General features: G+C 35.3%; 2 protein-coding genes across 6 annotated transcripts; both read left to right on the plus strand.

The window, feature by feature from the left end:
• Nucleotides 1–2,837: 2,837 nt before the first annotated feature.
• Nucleotides 2,838–6,946, plus strand: LOC131002835 (ABSCISIC ACID-INSENSITIVE 5-like protein 2). 5 transcript variants are annotated; one of them, XM_057929299.1, is made up of 5 exons: nucleotides 2,838–2,887; nucleotides 3,280–3,388; nucleotides 3,577–4,582; nucleotides 4,666–4,737; nucleotides 6,642–6,946. In XM_057929299.1, exons 3-5 carry the CDS (start codon nucleotides 3,725–3,727, stop codon nucleotides 6,720–6,722), a joined length of 1,011 nt encoding a protein of 336 aa, XP_057785282.1. In that variant the 5' UTR covers nucleotides 2,838–2,887; nucleotides 3,280–3,388; nucleotides 3,577–3,724; the 3' UTR covers nucleotides 6,723–6,946. The 5 variants fall into 5 exon arrangements, with proteins under 5 accessions (XP_057785282.1, XP_057785279.1, XP_057785283.1 ...); XM_057929296.1 differs by having other exon boundaries at nucleotides 2,873–3,013; XM_057929300.1 differs by lacking the exon at nucleotides 2,838–2,887 and adding an exon at nucleotides 3,064–3,183.
• Nucleotides 6,947–7,776: 830 nt separating this feature from the next.
• On the plus strand, nucleotides 7,777–10,064 carry LOC131002837 (14 kDa zinc-binding protein-like). The gene is made up of 5 exons (XM_057929301.1): nucleotides 7,777–8,032; nucleotides 8,125–8,182; nucleotides 8,685–8,774; nucleotides 9,365–9,482; nucleotides 9,711–10,064. Exons 1-5 carry the CDS (start codon nucleotides 7,911–7,913, stop codon nucleotides 9,776–9,778), a joined length of 456 nt encoding a protein of 151 aa, XP_057785284.1. The 5' UTR covers nucleotides 7,777–7,910; the 3' UTR covers nucleotides 9,779–10,064.
• The last annotated feature ends 9,290 nt before the right edge of the window (nucleotides 10,065–19,354 follow it).

Raw genomic sequence — 19,354 nt, forward strand, 5'->3', positions numbered from 1 at the left:
ATTATAATTTCTTGGCGACCTATTTCAGGAAATTGACCCCAATTGTTTATGGTGTTTATTTCTATTGAAGATTTTTCTTACTACTATTCAAAAATATTTTCGTGCTTACATGAAATTGAATACATATATACACGTGCCTTTTGCAAGGTAGAAATGATCGGTGTGGATAACATTCACAGATGGGATCATGTTTTAGTTATGAATAATTAATATAAACTTTTTATAAAGTTTGTGAAAATGCAAATTCCATCTGTCCTTAACATACCTCTTTATGGTAATGCGTATACAAAGGAACAAGATACAATACCAGTAGCATGTAGTACAACATATATTTCATGATTTCTCTTTTTTTATTTCATGATTTCTCTTCTTTTTTTAAGAATGGGAAAATAGATTCGAGTTTCTGTACAACATATATATTTTTATTTCTATTTGACTCTCAGATCCTGGCTTATTTTCTTATGCAATAAATAGCATAATGATATGAAAGACTATAATGAGTTAAATCAAGCTGAACATATAATAGTTTGAGTTTTGTTTGAAGATATATGGATTCCTTGGTAATGATGTTTGAGCTTGTATATCGAGTCAAATGATACTTTAATAGAGTCAATTTTTTATAGTGATGTTCTTTTACTTATCAAATTCAAGCTCGAGACAAGTTTTAAAATTTGCCAGACACATAATTATGTTGAGATTTATTTGAGATGTTTATCATGCCAATTTTTAGCAAATGGTCATGAGGAGTCAACTATAGGAGTTTTTTGGTTTGACTTTTCATGCTTAATGATGTGAATCTTAGGGATATAAAAAAAACCCGAAATCGATGGGTCAATTCGAATAGACCGATAAAAAGGTGGGTTAGGGCTGAAAATTTTTAGTCCAAAAAAATTTAGCCCGAATGGCCCGAACCGAAAATAGCTCGAGCCCAATAGGGTTGGCCCGATTAACCGAACACTTTCTTAATACTCCCTCCGTCCCACTCCAATAGGCTCACTTCTTTTGGGCACGGAGATTAAGAAAACTTACTTGTTAGTAGGAAAGTGGTAGTAAAGTGGTGTGGTCCACACCAATTAAGTACAACTTTTTTACCCAAAAAGAAAAATGAGCCTATTGGAGTGGGACATCCCAAAAAGGAAAATGAGCCTATTGGAATGAGATGGAGGGAGTAATTGATTTCTTTAATACTTTACTCTTTAATTTGATAATAATATTTTGATGTTTGTATAATGTATGTTTTGATTTTTTCTAACGATTAATAATAAATATTTATGATATAAAAGTCAAAGAAAAATTATGTTATATCTATATACAATTTTTATCGGAAACAAAGTTAAATTAGATATTATGTAAATTTACATTAAATAACACTAATTTTTATATTTAAAATAAGACGGAATGTTTTGATTTAAAAAGCACGATATATTTTTATTATAATAATATGATTATCCATATAAAAATATTGTACATATAAAAAAATCGTAAATTTGTGGGCCCGAATGGGCTAGCTCGAAACCTAGTGAGTTAGGGTTAGGGTTAAAAGAATTTAACCCAAAAAATAAAAAAACCGACTAGCCCGAATCGAAAATAACATGAAATCGAATGGGTTGGCCCAAAATCGAGTGGGTTGGCCCGATTGACATCCCTATAATGTTGTAATGATAGCTTCTACAATCATCAAAAGATTGAATTGGTATTAAAAGAAAAATAAATATTTGAGAGATTTAAACTAAAGTTGTACCAAAGCAATGTACAACTAATGCGATTTTAATTATAAACAACAATGTTTAGAGTTCAAACAATGAGGTGAATTCAAGATTGGGCATATCTCGACGATCATTGGAATATTTTTATTATTTATTATTTAAGTTGTATTTTCTTTAATTTTAAATATAAAAATTTAATTTTGCTCGTTCTTTTTTAAAATCATACCTCCATTTCTTTCCACCCCCAGTAAAAAAAAAGATTCAGTATAAAGTTATATCGCAATTTCCTTTTAAAATAAAAATCTTACTATTCAGCTTTTACTTCGCTCTATTTCCCCCTTTTTCGTTATTTTTTGGATAGCAAAGATCCGTTTTTGTTGTGGTGAAAATTGATTTTTTGTCTTCCACGCAATTCTGAAGTGTCTCTATTGCAAATTCCTGTTTTATTTTTCTAATTAAACAATTTAATACAAGTGATATATTTCTTAATTGTGAATCGTATCATGCGGTATGAATCGTAGCATAATAGTAATTTGAATATTTTAATTAAAAAAAAGAAAATTGAATATTTTTTGCATTTCGTATCACATTTATATTTAATAATTATTTATATACTTACACATTTATATAAGTAGAGTTAATATAATACTTATCTAATACAACTGTAATGATAAAAATAAATATCGCATACGAATTACTCCCTCCGTCCTACGAATCTTGACACGTTTGGTTTCGGCACGAGAATTAAGGAGTTGTAGATTAGTATTTTTATTGTATAATTAATAAAGTATAAAAGTGATAAAGTAGGAGAGATAAGGTAATAATTATTATCTTGTTTGAAAATGTGTTAAAATTCGTGGGACGATTTAAAACGGAAAAAGTGTCAAGATTTGTGGGAGGGAATGGGTAATATAATTTCATATCTTGGCGCAAAAACGTCATTGTTTGCTGAATCAAATGAGTGAGTGAAAGTTCCTCGTTTTCCCATTTTATTAAAGCTAATTCCGATTTCCGTTATCCAAATCCAAAATAATGTAATTAAGATAAGACTGCTCGGACAGGCCTATCTCAATTATTGAATTAGTTAAACTAATAAATTTGGGGAGCTCGCATAAACCACCTTTTTGCAATTGTTATTACTACAACTGCTGTTACTATTTATATTACTTAATTACGGAAGGGTACGTTTAGATGAATTTTTTAATTAGTAAAGATTTTTCGTTGCTGCAATTCGATCTTATTCACTCTCCTTTTCCATCATTTCACCAAAGAAGTAAAACAAGTCTCGAAATCAGGCACAAGTACCGGTAACAATGAATTTTATAAAAATTAACTATTGCTTTGATTTGCTTAATTTCTCCAAAACTATTTGATACCAAACACATTAATATTATATTAAATATCTTATTTCTCCAATATTTTTATATTCTTGGTCATTGATAATTAAGAATTTTATAGTGTAGAGAAGGAACAGAATGTGGGTCTGAATTCTGATTTTTCCTATGTTAAATTTTTTTGTCCGTTTTTAGACTAAAATTCCCATGAGTTAGATTCTGAGTTAAGGTTTTTGCAGCGTGGTTTCTGGGTTTTCCTTGGAGCTGGTTTGGACAATTTTGGCTGCATGGATACTGAAATCTCACTGAAAGAATCTCTTGCTTTTGGGGGTTCTCGTATTTCTCCTGGTGAGTGCGTATTTGCGTTCGTTTTGCACTTTGATTTCTCAAATTTCCGCATTTTGTTTGATTTTCACCTGGTTATGATATTGGGGGAGCCCCAAAATTTGATCTTTATTGCATTTCTTGAACCGATATGTTGCTGAATCTGATGGGCTCAGCAAATTCTTTTTTCTCCTCTCTTTTTTCTTGAATAGATTGAATGATGCATTTCATGCATAGCTTTGGGGTTTGTTGCTTCGTTTGCTGCTGTGAATAAGGATACCTGGTGGCGTTGATTTGGGGTTGTTTGATTTTAGGTTGTCTGTATAGGAAGAGGGGAAAAGGAAGAAGAGGGGTAATTTTATGGTAGCTCAGAAAATGGGATCTCATGGGGGTGGCAGTAATAACACTGGGTTGAGCCAAGCCCAACCCCAATCCCAAATTCAGAGTCATGACCCGAACCAGTTGGCTCGGCAAGGATCATTGTATAGCCTCACCCTTGATGAGGTGCAGAACCAGTTGGGTGACCTTGGGAAGCCCCTTAGTAGTATGAATCTTGATGAGCTTCTCAAGACTTTATGGACTGCTGAGGCTAATAATCAGACTGGGGAAGGTGTTGACGGCGTGACAAATGTGCAGCTTCCGGGCCAGTCCGCGCCTGGGTTGTCGTTGAATCAGCAGTCGAACCTTATGCTGTCAATGGATCTGAGCAAGAAGACCGTGGATGAAGTGTGGCAGGACATCCAGCAGGGGCAGAAAAGGAGCAGTCTTGATAGGAAAACCACTCTTGGGGAGATGACATTGGAGGATTTCTTGGTGAAGGCGGGGGTGGTCTCTGAGTCGGCCGGAGGGAATAAGGTTTTAGGCTCCGTTGCTGATGGTGGGGCTGATCCGACAGGGATGCCTCATCATGCTCAGTGGATGAATTATCAGATGTCTTCTATACATCCTCAGCAGCAGCAGCAGGGTATGCTGCCTGCTTTCATGCCTAGTCATCCAGTTCAACAGCCTATTACTCTTGGTGGAAATTCGATCATGGATGCTGCTTATCCCGAAATGACTATGTGTTCATCCCCTTTAATGGGTACTTTATCGGACACACAGACACCTGGGCGTAAAAGGGTTGCTCCTGATGATATAGCTGAGAAAAGCGTTGAAAGGAGGCAGAAGAGGATGATCAAGAATAGGGAATCTGCAGCCAGATCACGAGCAAGAAAGCAGGTCCTTTTTGTGGCATTTAGTTTGTGGAAGTTGAATTTTTTAACTTTTTACTCTTGGGGTTGTGTTAACGTTTTGGCCTGCAGGCTTACACCCATGAACTGGAGAACAAGGTTTCACGTCTGGAAGAGGAGAATGAGAGGCTCAAGAGACTGCAGGTATGATTTGTAATATTATACCCAAGTTTTGGTGTAACTATTTTCAACTGCATTGCATTTTTCTCTGTCTAAATATCTATGTTGCTATTCAACTTGGAGCAGTTTTGGCATATCTATTTGTGCTTTTCTGTATCTTAACTTACTGAGTTTGGGGGCTACTGATTTAGTATTCTTGGTTGTATTTATCATTTTCTTAGTTTATGACTGAATCTGACTGATGTAGGACATCCTCAAACACATTTCAATCTATACTTCTCAATGTGCTCACCAACAAGGCTCTGTTGCATGATTTTATGCTTATATATTTTTGTGTTTCCTATTTGACTATTTAACCAGAAGCTAATTTATGCAATGCCACTTGATTAGCGGCATTGGTATTTGTTATTAATAACAAAGTGCACATGACAATTATTGAAGATAAAAAGTGTAAGATCAAATTTCTGAAACAATATTATCTGAAAGGAAGTTTCACTTGTAAAGATTGCCTCGGTCTATATGAATTATGAGGTGACTTCACATAAGTACATGGAATAATTTTTTTATAGGTCTAACCATGAGCAGCGAGTTAGTGCACTTAGTTACCACCTTTTATTACTTTACTTTGGTAAAGGCATCAACTCTGCTGAAATGAAATGCTCCTCTCTTTTCTTTACCTTCTCGTTAGAGGGGGCATTTTAGTGAGATGAAGTATTTTTTTTTTTTACCTTTTTTTTTATAAATTATATAAGTAAATAAAGAAATTCAAAGACTGCGCGACGGATGACTCGAACCCAGGACCTCAGGTATTGGGCATTAACCTCCTACCGCTAGGCCAACACACACACACATGAGATGAAGTATTTATGCTGGTAAATGGTGGCATATGTTCTTATCTGGCGTTAGTTTCATTATTTGGCTTGAGACTATATTTTGTGCTGCTCTTGTTGATTTCCTTGTCAAATGCCACCCAAAATGTGCTAGCTTAATTAGTTATAAACAATTGTCAACGAACGACTTCCAAGATTTTCGCTTGCTTAAATATTCAAATCCATTTACCATCATTGTTTGCTGGTTATACCTCCCTTCGGATGTTGGCATTAATCTTGATTCGGACCTCATGGGAATACCCTTTATAGATCACTAAGATCTCTATTGTCCCATATGATCATAATGTAGATATTGGAACAATTTTCACAATATGCTACATCATTTCAAGAGCTACATAATGTAATTGCAGTTGGCTGGACACGTAAAGAATAATATAGGCTCCGCAGAATCTCCTATTATTTTGCTCAAATAATTACAAAAAATTAAATAAATTATCTATCTCCATTAGCATACTTGTATGTTAAAAGTTTTCCTCTGGATGTATTCATGAGTATCTGTTCTGTTGGTTTTGGCTCCTAACCCGACCTTTACGATTGCAAGAAACCTTTTATTTATAAGTACCTGTAACTTTAATGTAGTTGCTTGCAAAGTAATATCTGCACAGTAAAAGCAATATTATGAGGGACTCACGAAAATGACAATGATAGCAGTGCCTCACTGAGAATTTCTTTGTGGATTAAAACTAATAATGCCTGCAGGAGCATAGAATTAGGACTCTTTTCACTCATTTTCCTCTAATTTTCTCAGCTTATCCTTTCCTTTTGCCTTCGTTTCTAATCTTGCTTGCACTTTTATAGCGATTCCATCCAAGAAGCGAAACCACCCTCTCATCTTGACACAAACTAGTCTAAGATCTGTTCCTTCACCCATTAAGTGGCTGCATTTTGTGTGAAAAAATTATTCCAGTTTGTAATAGTCACGTCTTATCCTCTGTATGATTCTGGTGGTATAATAGCTATCAATGATTAGCAGCAGAGATATGTTTCTTTGACTTAAGCTGCATCTCTAATGACATAAGATTACCACTTGTGTTGCAGGAAGTGGAGAAGGCGTTGCCGAGCATACCACCACCGGAGCCGAAATACCAGCTGCGTAGAACGAGCTCAGCTCCGGTCTGAGGATCGTGTAGGTTCATAACGTAGTCGTGTTTGTTAGTTGTTTGGAGTTTACTAGTTGGGGGGTAGAGTAGCAGCTGGCTGTCTCGTGCCCCATTGAACCTTCATGTATCATGTACATTTTTATAGTCTCACAAACTTGTTCCAACTCTGTTAATTATGGGGTAGTTTATAGGCACCATGAATTTTTGTCGACAAATGCAGGATTCAACATAAACACTTTTTTTTTTTCTCCATTTTCTGGTAGTAGTAGTAGCAACTTTTATTGAGTTTCTAGAGAAGTGAGTGTTGATTTCGATTTTTTTTTTCATATGACAAAATTAATAAATGAATCACTGGTTGACCTACGAAAATTCTCTCAATTTGAGCATCTAATTACTTTGTCATATACCGTACCATTATTATGATTTATGCACTACTTTATTATTATTATTATTATTATTATTATTATTATTGACGTTTTGCAATATACTAATAATTTTTTGATAGCCGCACAATTAGTCACATAATCTTGTAACCATTTTGGTTGTTTTTGCGCTCACTAAAAGAAATTTAAACAAAAATGTATTCCCTTAGTACCAAATGAAATGTCTTGTTTCTTTTCGGCACGACTATTTACAAAAATGTTAATTATATTATTAAGTGTTGTGGTGTAGAGTTGAAAAGGTGATGTGGGTCCCAAAAATTATAATGATAATTTTTTTCCATAAAAAGAAACAAGGCATTTCAAATAGGACAACCCAAAAAGGAAAACAAGATATTTCATTTGGGAGAGAGTACATAAATAACTCAAAATGGCTACAGGATTTTTTTTTTTCTTTTGAGAACATTATTATTATTATTATTAACGTCTTGAAACGTATGAACTTTTTGATATACTGGTAAATGAAATGAATATCTGTTCAAACAAAAAGACCAAAAACTCTCAAAAGTTCTTTGATTCAGGGTAAAATAAATTAAAAAATATAGTTTTATCATTTTTTTAAAAAATATAGTAGTATGTGATTGATTCCCAAATCATCATTATATTTAGTAAATGAAAAATTAACCCAATAACATTATTTTTGGTGATCAAAAGTTGGATTTGGACCCTTATTCTCCAAAAAAAAAAAGAAAAAGAAAAAAAAAGGAAGAATCTTGAAATTCAGTCCGAAAAATAAAAATGAAAACTAAAAGGGAAGCATGAGCTGAATGAGCAAACAAGAAAACCCCAGCTGCAGCCGACTGCTGCGCCTCACTTCTCATTTGCTTGCGCCCATGGCTTCCGAAAAGGAGGCTGCTCTTGCTGCTGCCCCCTCTGATTCTCCCACCATGTCCGCCTCTCTCTCTCTCTCTCTCTCTATATATATATATATATATATATATATACTCGAGCTGATTTTTCTTGATTTTTTACAACGTGCAGATTCGACAAGATCATCAACAAGCAAATACCGGCCAACGTCGTCTATGAGGATGAACAGGTTCTTTCTATTGCTTCACTCTTTTGCTTTTGCCTTTTCTTCTTTCTGGGTCAATAAAGATCGATTTTTTTATTGGGAATGTGACATGGCCATTAGATTAAGTGACAGATTGTAAATTCGAATTCAACCTTTAAATTCTTGCTTGATAATTTAGGGGAAATTTATATTTCTGTCAGTCACTTAGTTGACCTAGAATTGGGCGTCTCATTTTCTAACTGAATCTTTGTCCTGTTTCAGCTTATCATACTTTATCATGCCAAAATCTCGCATGTTTTAGGGAATAGGGAACTTTGCTTATTTGATTGATAATAATTAGAATAAATTGTGTTGATTTTGTCATAAACTGGCCTTTTTCTAGCGTATCTCAATTATATGACTCTTTGATTAGGTTGTTTATGTGTGTTGCACTTTCTAAGGAGCAAGTAGTGGATTAGTTCTAGTATTTGTTTTGAACTGAGAATACTTGTGGTAAATTGTTCTATCTCGTGTTTTCCCTTGGCAGGTTCTAGCTTTCAGGGACATAGCTCCCCAAGCGCCTATTCACATCCTCATTATCCCTAAAGTGAGGGATGGACTGATTGGAATTTCCACGGTAGTTTCTCGTACATTTACATATTGCACTCCTCGTTTGCTCCCTTTCTATATTGAGGCTGTTGCATTACTTGATTTTTCAGTTCATGATCTTAGCTGTCACTTAAATTTTTCCGTATGTGAACTCTGATATGTTTCACTGTGTGTTGACTGATTGCCGAATTGTTTAGAGCTTGAAGTTTCTTGAATACGGGATTGAACTGTTGCAAAGTTGTATGCCAGTTTTTAAGGGCAAACGAAACTTAGTATAGTCTTAAAGCTGTGTGGTCTAGACATAGTAGAACTTGTCACAAGCTATAAAGAGATCATGTCTCGAGCTTATAGCTTAATATGAGTCGACAAGATGTAAGGCTGGCTTTCCTTGTGGTTATGAGTATCAAATCTCCCCTAAACAAAAGATGAGGTCATGAGGGAAGTGGGTGTAAGCGAGGCCTTGTGTGTAGGCAGAGTTGGGTGGTGCCAAATTTGAGGAAAACTAAAAAACTAGGTTAGCTAAGGCTGTTTAGGGCCTTTTCAATAACTATGCGATTCTTGTGTTCTGTATAACAACATGCATACTTAAAAACGATGATGCATGGTTTATTCCTGTAGGCCGAGGAGAGGCACTGTGAGATTCTTGGCCGTCTTCTATACACAGCAAAGCTCGTGGCAAAGCAGGAAGGCCTTAAGGATGGCTTCAGAATTGTGATTAATGATGGACCAAATGGATGTTAGTACCGTCCTCTCTTTACCTCTTGCATTTGAATCATCTTTCAAATTCCTTTACAATGTTTCCTTTGGGCGATAACTGAGATTTTGTTTTTAGAAATAAACCTTCGAACAATTTGAGCTCGTGTAATTAATCCTTCAAATACTCAATCATATGTAATGTTGATCTAATCTATCGCCCAGAGTAAACGCCCTATTAGTTGATCTTGAAATCAATACTATTGTGCAGGTCAATCGGTCTATCACCTGCACGTTCATCTTCTTGGTGGACGTCAAATGAACTGGCCGCCGGGCTAACCTGGAGGTGCGAGCAACGAGAGTGGCATACTCTACGCTACTTTCAATCATTGGCTGCACTTTGTCTTAACTGTGAGAATATAAAATAAATCTATTGAGGTGGCTGCTTCTTACAATGAAGTAGATATGGTCTTGTAGTTTTCCTAAAGATATTTAGCATATGTTGATTGTGTTATCTCCAAATCTAGTTTTTTATTGGATGAATGAATTTTTAAAGACTGCATGACTGTGGACTCGAATATAAGACCTTTAGCGTCAAACAAAAATCACTCTACCATTAGCTCAACCCCTTCCATATCTAGTCTTGTTTTTTGATGAACATGCTTTTCTTTAGAGTGGTAGGAGATGTGTGCATTGCGCCATTACTGTTACCAACTGTGTTACATCTACAATTTTACTAGTGTCAATGGTAACACGTGTAAAATTATGACCATCTGATACATGTGGTGTGTGTGTGGATGAGATGAGATGTAACACGATCGGTAATACAAGATCCCATGTGCTATTGAGGGGTCAAGTTTGAATTCCACTATTCCTCGCGTCTCTCAAAGTTGTTTAAGTTTGTTGGTTTTATAGTAGGACTCTTAATCAATATTCTAAACCCAAATAAGTCCAAGGAATAAAAGAAAAATTATTTTTTTAATAAATCTTCAATTTTAATATAGTATAGAAATTTTATTTTAAACTTTTTTTCTTTCCCTATTTTTATTTTTCTGGCGTGTAGAGCCAAGAACTTGAACAAAGTATTTTATCTATTTAACTTGGTCAGCATTTGAGATTTAAGGTTATTTAAAAATTTGTTAATTTTGTACTATGTGTAATTGCATTGACTCTTAATAATCAAATCAATGTACATTTTAGACAAATTGCTAGTTCTGATGCTACCACCACATGGCAAAAAATATAATTTTTCTTAAAATTTTATGTTTTAGACAAATTACTTTGAATTATTTTTTCAATCATATTTCTATAGTAGGAAATATATTTAAGGGAGATAAAGGACTTTAAAGCGTGAACATAATATATTGGGGGAGAAAATAAAATATAATGAATTAAATTAAATTTGAGAGTCCAAATGTTGACCGTTGTGCAAATGTAGGATAATTTTTTTCAGACTTGCAATTGCAGGACAAATTCGGTGATCGGGCTCAATTTGTCCTATTTATATACTCCCTCCGTCCCACGAATCTTGGCACGTATTTCTTTTTGGACCGTCTCACGAATCTTGACACATTTCCAAATAAGGATATAATTAGTCCAAAAATAAAGGATTTTAATTACATTCTCTCTGTTACTTTATCACTTTATTACATTCTTTATCCTATTTTATCACTTTTATACTCTATTACCTACAAACTTAAAACACTAATCTACAACTCCTTAATTCATGTGCCTAAAACTAAACTTGTCAAGATTCGTGGGACGGAGGAAGTAGAATTTTTAAAAATTTATCCTGTAATTATATACCCGAAAAAATTTATCCTATATATATTTATAAAACGACCAAAATTAAGGGCCTGCAAAAAAAAAAGAACTTTGGGCTCGAATTTCCCACATCCCATTTCTCTGAAAAAAAAAATGAAAATTTCTAGACAAGATAACATGGCATAACCTAACCTAATTTGAGTTTTGAGGGATTCGATACCCACTTCCCTAACTACAGCAACTTCTTTTCCTGTTTGGTTTTTGGTTAAATTCTTCAAAATTGTCTCAAAAACAAAAAATAGTTTTGATAACTTGCATACAAAAAAAGAAAAAGAAAAGAAATACTAGATAAGTAGCAGAAGCAATCAATTTGTTATATGGGATTGAATGCAATCCAAGTCGAAGATGCATTATTAATTTCGAAAATTTGAAAAGGAAACAAGAAATTGCATTGGGACAAGGTAAGTCGCCTTCTGCAAGTAGAGGTGTTGCTCCTTGTAGCAACATGCTGTGCATCAGTCCCTTTCCTATGGCTATACCATCTCATCGTTTTGAAAATTTTAACTTAAAAAAACATCATAATCATTTCATAACTACATCTTTAATTTTATTATCTTAAGAAAGCGTTGGTGAAATTTGAATTCAAGGAAATCACGAGAGTTAATCAAGATTAAGGAGAGGTACAACTCAAGACCCCATCCAAGAGTTTTGCTGTCGGAAAGTACAAGCACCGTGAAGCAGGCCCGGCCCGCAACGCCTTATCGTTATCTCACACTCTCAGACCATAATTTGATCTCATTTGACGTTAGCTGCCGCTAAATATACCTACCAATAAACTCGCAGCTGATGGAAACGTTCTTTTCACTGCTTTCTGTTGGACAACATTACAAATATATTGTCTCTAAATTGTTTTCCATTTTTATTTTTCTCATATATCTTTATTTTATTACTATAGTCTATAGCATTTTTACTTTTGAGAGACAATTAATTACTACTCAACAATTATAATACTCCCTCCGTCTCAACTAACTTTATCACTTTCTTTTCGACATAGATTTTAAGGAGTTAGTGTTTAGTGTATTAAATGTGGTAAGTGAAAAAATGAATAAAGAGAAAATTTTATCATATAAGAAAAGTGATCAAGTTAGTTGGGGCAATCCAAAAAAGAATACAGATTTAATTAAGAGTGAATTTTTAAAATGGCCACTTTCATATTGTAAAGATAAAAAATGTCCACTAAAATAAAAAACATAAAAAATGTCCATTGTTACCAAAATACCCTTCACATTAAAAATTAAAAAAATGTCCACTTTACATCACCCCTTTAAAAAATCCCGCAATTCACAACCAGTGTGAATTCACAACCAAAATTTTTCGGTTGTGAATTCGACTGGTTGTGAATTGAGTCGAATTCACAACCAGTCGAATTCACAACCAGAATTTTTTGTTTGTGAATTCACAACTAGTTGAATTCACAGCCAAAATTTAATTCACAATCAGTCGAATTCACAACCAAAATTTAATTCACAACTAGAATTTTTTGGTTGTGAATTCACAACCAAACGAATTCACAACCAAAATTTAATTCACAACCAGATTTATGTTGGTTGTGAATTCACAATCAGTCGAATTCACAACCTGAATTTAATTCACAACTAGAATTTATTTTGGTTGTGAATTCAAGTAGTTGTGAATTCGAGTTTTAGTTATGAATTAATAGATCTGATTGTGAATTCAAGAATATTAATTTATGAATTCATAGATGTGGTCGTGAATTCAAAAATATTAAGCTGCTGTGAATTCATAAATTTGATTGTGAATTCAAAAATATTAAGTTATGAATTCATCGAGTTGGTTTTGAATTCAAGAATATTAAGTTCTGAATTCATGGATCTAATCGTGAATTCAAGAACATTAACGAAAATGTTCCAATTAATTAACTAACCACCATTATAAAATAATTAGAAAATACTCTCAATTCACACATCATCTTCTTCCACAATTTCCCCAATTTCCAACTCTTTTCCCCAATTTCCAGTCATTGCAATTCAAGTAACTTCAAGAAAGTAAAATTGAATTGAGGTTTAGATAAACATGCATCATAGATCTTCCACAATTTCCCCAAATCAATCAGCAGACATGGTCATTTTAGCATCAGTAAGCTTTGTCCCCAAATCTGCCAAATTAAACACAAATTAAATTCAACGCGGCGCAGATCGTGTGGAGGCAGAGAGCAGCGGCGCCGCGTTCGCGCTACTTCTTTTTTTGACCGGCGATTTTGCCTGGGGAGGAGGCTCGCCGGAAGTTTTCGTGGCTGGGGATGTCTGCTGGCGCCGCATTGTTTGGCCGGAAGGTGAGCAGAGGTGGCGCCGCTCTAAGGGAATGAAACCCTAGGCGGCGCGATAGTAGAAAGGTGAATCTGCTGACGTCCTCGATGCCGATTGTGCCACGCTGCAGGCGAGGAGGCGGAGGTCGGCGGCGTCCACGCGGGCCTCGCGGAGGAGGAAGGTGGAAGACAACAGCCGCCGTCTCTCCAGATCTGGAGCAACATTTCGAAGACAAGTCGCCGACTTTTCCCTTTCCACTTCAACCACCCCAAGGCCACCAGATCTATGCTCTCCACAAGTTGAATCCGACAACTCCAAGTTAGAATCGAGAGCGAGAGATAGACAGAGGTGTCGCGGTGGTGGTGGTTGTGCGGCGCTGCCGCTGCGATTGCCGGAGATTGAGTGGCGGCGGCGCGGCAGACGGGGGGCGAGAGGGAGAGAGAGAGAGAGAGTACAACGATAGAGAGATGGCGGAGGCGACGAGGCCGAGGTGGCGCCGCTTCGCCGGCGATCTGAGCTCGAAGGGAGGGAGGGAGGGAGGGAGAGAGAGAGAGAGAGAGAGAAGGGGGAAGGTGTACCGTGAGGGAGAATAGAGAGAGAGAGTGGAGGGAGAGAGAAGAGAATGAGAGAGAGAAAGAGAGAGTACATGTATTTAAGAGAGGGTATTTCTGTCTTTTTAACTACAAAGTGGATAGTTTTTATCATTTTTATCTTAGTGGACATTTTTTATCTTTACAATATGAAAGTGGCCAGTTTTATATATTAACTCTTTAATTAATTGGGACATATAATAATATACATGAGAGCCAACTGGGTAAAAATATATATAATAAAAAAAATTCATTATAGTGATATAGATAACAAGATGAAAATGATAGTCACTTTGGATTATACTACTAATATACATGAGCGGCAACATCCTAATCTAGGCAAAATCATATAATAATAGAAAATTAAAGTCATATTGTAGATAAAAATATGAAAGTGGATGATATATAGGCTTTTGGTTTGGTGAAGGAGATAAATAAGATTGATAGAATTGGAAGGGTTATTAAATAATTTATCCAATTTTTAGGTGATAAATAATCACTTATTTGAGTGATTAGATGGGAGCGGGGGGCTCCCAAATTTTGAGTTTTTTTTAATATATATATATATATATATATATATATGTGTGTGTGTGTGTGTGTGTGTGTTTATACCTATTATAAAATAATTTTGTTTTATAAAAGAGTATTTGGTTATTATATTCTCTCATATATACTTAATTTAAGGATAATTCTGTTATTTAAAACTATATAATCTATGAAATATTGTTTGTTATTATTACTATTATACTTGTCTTTTAATAAAAAATGCCTAATATGTATGAAATGCTAAAAAAATTATAATGTATTGAAACTAATTTATAATATATAGAAAATACATAATCTATGAACATGTTGTTTGTTATTATTATTATTATTATGCTTGCCTTTTAATAAAAAAAATGTCTTAAATATACAGAATGTCCAAAAAAAGTTTTGTGATATATTGAAACAATATAATCTATGAAAATATTGTTCGTTATTATTAGTATTATGCTCGTATTTTAATAAAAAAAATACCTTAAATATACAGAATGCCCAAAAAAAATTTCTTGGGGGCAGCACCGTACAATTTCAGCCCCCCCGAACTTAATTTCTGGCTCCGTCCCTGGATGGGAGCCGAGTTATCAATCATTTAATCATGCAAATCAGACACTTGATTAATATGAATTATTTTATCAATTATGCCTTATCACTCAAATCAAACGTTAGATAAAAATATGAAAATGGTCGCCATTTTAGACTGTTATAGCCAATTTGGAGTATTATCACTCAAAATCCATGTAAATGTGAATGCATAATAATCTAAAATAACTATAATTTCTATATTCTTATCTACTATGTGGCCATAATTTCCTTTTCCTATATAAAAAAAAATATTAGAATTAATGGGATATTATTCTTATATATAATTGGGTATTTTTATTTTTCTTGCAAGGATTTTTGTAATCATAGTCCTTTTAACTTTTTTTTGACGGACTTTGTCCTTTTAACTGGATGAGAACCAATAAAGTTATCTCAAATTTGAAATAATTAATAAAAGAAATTTTGAATATCTCAAAGTTTTAATTTATTTTAGTCGATAGTAAATTAGTTTAAACTATTTTTATTCATATAATAGACTAATTTAACTTTGGATAGCAAACACACCTCCTAAATGGGGTCTACCTTTCACGTCAATTAGAGGAAAGATCGTAGATTTAGAATATTACTTGGGATTGTATACGGTTTACAACTTACAAATAACAATTATGAGGTATTTAAAAATAATAATAATTCCGTTTCAAACAGAAAGATAATAATAATTTTATTTCAAGTAATGTAACACTTTTACTTTTCCCATAGTCCTCTAACAGAAACAAATTTATGTCTAAATTTTCAGGACGGAAACAGGGTAGAAATATCTCATGAAATCTTGATTTCGTGGTTTGAAAATGGACATTGTTGCCATTGAAGCACATGGAACAATTTGTGCAGTTTAATAATAATATTATATAGTTAAATCTTTTGTTGGTGTCCATATCCAATATAGGTCACACACACCATCCATCACATTAAATTTGTACACAACATGTCCCCCATTCATAACCAACAACTTTCTTAATAATCTCCATTTTTTTGTTTTTTTACTATCAATCTCAGTTCCTCGAATTATTCAAATTACCTCTAGTTCTATATCATTTTTTTGTACTAAATGTGTCTATGAAGTCGAGTTTAAATGATATAAATCAGTTTCTGAGATTAGTATATAGGGTTTACTGTTTATATAAATACACGAAATAGATCCAATGTTCGATTTTCAATCAATACTAAACTTGATTACATTAGAGCACTCACAACGGCTACACGATAGCCCTATCGTGTCAATGTGCTATCGTGTAAGCGTTGCGGGAGCACCTTACACGAGGGCTACACGTTCTATCGTGTAGCCCTTTAAACGGTCAATTAGAGGCGTGTGCTATAAAAAAAAATTCAAAATTCGAATTTTGACTCAAATTGGCAGCTTTGACTCCTCGGTTTCCGTGCCAAAATTTGACCGTTTGATTTTTTTTTTTAATTTTTTCTTCTCTTTATAAATCCATTTTCCTCCTTCCTCTTCCTCATTTTCACTCCACAATTCTCCTTCTTCTTTCAATTTCTTTCTTTCTTCTTCCTCCTTCAAGCGCTTTCATCTTCTTTCTTCCGTCAATGGCGGAATCCGACCACGGTTCTTCGTCTGATTCATCCGACGGTGTAGCTCATGCGATCATGGAGGAGATAGAGTTGCAGAAACAACTGCTTGCTCACATCTATGCCCGGCCGGCGCCGGAGGCGGGACGTGTGAAACGTCACCGATCTTACGTCCACCGTGATAGAGAGGAAGCCCATCTACGTCTTATGCAAGACTTCTTCAACGACAATCCGACGTACGGACCTACATTTTTCCGGCGGCGTTTTCGAATGCAGAAGGAGCTTTTCTTGCGCATCGTGGAGGCTGTTCAAGGTAGGGGTGAGCATTCGGTTATATGGTTCGGTTTTTGCTAAAACCAAACCAAACCATATTTTAGTTCGGTTTTAAAAAAAAAAACCGAACCGAACCGAATTAACCGAACAAACTGAACCGAATTAACCGAAATTTTTATAATTAAAACCGAACCAAACCGAAAAACCGAATTAATCCGAAGAAAACCGAAATTTTTGAAAAAAAAACAAAAAAACCGAAATTTTCGAATAAAAAACCGAAAATTCCAAAAAAAAAACTATAAAATTAAAAAAATATTAGAAGTTAGATATTATAAAATTATAATTAAAATATTATATATATATATATATTATAAATATAATTCGGTTTTTCGGTTTTGTTCGGTTTAAAAAAATCCGAACCGAACCGAACCGAAAAACCGAAATTTTATGGAAAAAAAACAGAACCGAACCGAAAAACCGAAAAAATCGAACCATATTTTAAAATTTCGGTTTGGAACGGTTCGGTTATTCGGTTTCGAATTTTTTGCTCACCCCTAGTTCAAGGTGTAGATACTTTCTTCCAGTTGACCACTGATGCAATAGGTCGGGACTCTCTTTCCCCGTTGCAGAAATGCACGTCGGCTATTCGCCAGTTAGCCACCGGCGTCTATGCGGATACTTTTGACGAGTATCTCAGAGTCGCCGACTCCACCGGGCGTGTATGCCTCAAGAAGTCCTGCAAGGCGATCATCCGGGCTTTTGGAGCACATTATCTGCGCCGTCCAACGCTGGAGGACATCACACGCCTTACCCAGATGCACGAGGTGCGACACGGATTTCCCGGGATGCTCGAGAGTCTTGATTGTATGCATTGGGGGTGGAAGAATTGTCCAAAGGCGTGGCACGACGCCTACACACGCGGGGATCAGGGAGAGCCGACCTTGATATTGGAGACCGTTGCATCCCACGATCTGTGGATTTGGCATGCTTTTTTCGGTGTCGCTGGTTCGAACAACGACATCAACGTTCTCAACCAGTCGCCTCTCTTCGCCGACGTGTTGGATGGAACTGCCCCGCCTGTGCTCTTTCAGGCGAACCATCGCTACTACCAGATGGGCTACTACTTGTGCGACGACATATATCCGGAGTGGCGTTGCTTCGTCAAGAGTTCGCCGATGGCGACAAATTAGAAGGATGCGAGGTTCAAGAAGATGCAAGAATCGACACGAAAGGATGTCGAACGTGCCTTTGGAGTCCTTCAAGCACGGTGGGGAATCATTCGCAGTCCCGCGCGGAATTGGTACTTGGAGCACCTCCGGGACATCATGCTGTGTTGCATCATTCTCCACAACATGATTGTGGAGCACGAAGGTGAATGAGCAACCAATTGGAGAGATGACGACGCGGGACATGGGGCGTCTAGCAGTGACTCGACGGAGAGTGGTCGAGCAACCCCCGTTTCATTCGAGGAATATGTCCAAAGAGATGCCCTTCTCCGAGATAGGCAGTTGCACGCCGCGCTCCAATATGATTTGATGGAGCATGTTTGGGCACGTTTCGGACCTCTAGGGCCGGAATAGTTATTTGTAGGATTTATTTTTATTTTATTAAATTTTATGTAATTTTTAAGATTTCAAAATTAATGCAATTTTAATTATTAGTCAAATGTGTTATTTAAATTTGAGCAATTAAATTTAAGTAAAAAGCATAAAAATCAAAACTAATTCTATCATGTAAGCTATCATGTAACCTCACTGCAGCATCTTTACACCATGTGATCCCCCCATCATAAAGTAGACTATCATGTAAGCTATCATATAACCCCATTGCGGATGCTCTTACCATTTAAAAATCAGAATTCTCTTTGAATTTTCATTTGAGAATTGATCTCTTCGCCCGAACTAGCTGTTTACCAAAGTTGACACTTTAAAAACTAAAAATATTTATAGAGAATTAATCATAAGATATGGAGTAGTATAGCTTGCAAATATAGAAAAATAAAAATGAAGTTTTGAAATTGTGGGACTAATGTAATTGAGACAAATAAGGTGACACTCTGAAACATGTGAGGCGCATGCATTTATGTGAGTATATGTCGTGTAATAAAGACCATTCGTTCCTGCTAGACAGCCCAACAGTAAGTTTCCCTTATCATATCAACAGGATTTGATTTGAGGGCCCCAAAAAGTTCCTCAAAATCAAATAATATGAACATCTAAGGAATCTAATTTTGTTATTTTATTGCACTGCACGTTATAAATATTTATACAAATCTCAGTAGCCGCGCCGAGAAT

Source organism: Salvia miltiorrhiza, unplaced genomic scaffold, assembly GCF_028751815.1.
Source record: "Salvia miltiorrhiza cultivar Shanhuang (shh) unplaced genomic scaffold, IMPLAD_Smil_shh fragScaff_scaffold_23_2, whole genome shotgun sequence".
Lineage (NCBI taxonomy): Eukaryota > Viridiplantae > Streptophyta > Magnoliopsida > Lamiales > Lamiaceae > Salvia > Salvia miltiorrhiza.

Bases quoted from the DNA above. Each gene is read 5' to 3' on its own strand.
- LOC131002835 (XM_057929299.1), top strand. From the start codon at position 3,725: ATGGTAGCTCAGAAAATGGGATCTCATGGGGGTGGCAGTAATAACACT. The intron at 4,583-4,665 runs GTCCTTTTTGTG...TTTGGCCTGCAG, and splicing joins GATCACGAGCAAGAAAGCAG to GCTTACACCCATGAACTGGA. The intron at 4,738-6,641 runs GTATGATTTGTA...CTTGTGTTGCAG, and splicing joins AGAGGCTCAAGAGACTGCAG to GAAGTGGAGAAGGCGTTGCC.
- LOC131002837 (XM_057929301.1), top strand. From the start codon at position 7,911: ATGAGCAAACAAGAAAACCCCAGCTGCAGCCGACTGCTGCGCCTCACT. The intron at 8,183-8,684 runs GTTCTTTCTATT...TTCCCTTGGCAG, and splicing joins TCGTCTATGAGGATGAACAG to GTTCTAGCTTTCAGGGACAT. The intron at 8,775-9,364 runs GTAGTTTCTCGT...TTATTCCTGTAG, and splicing joins GACTGATTGGAATTTCCACG to GCCGAGGAGAGGCACTGTGA.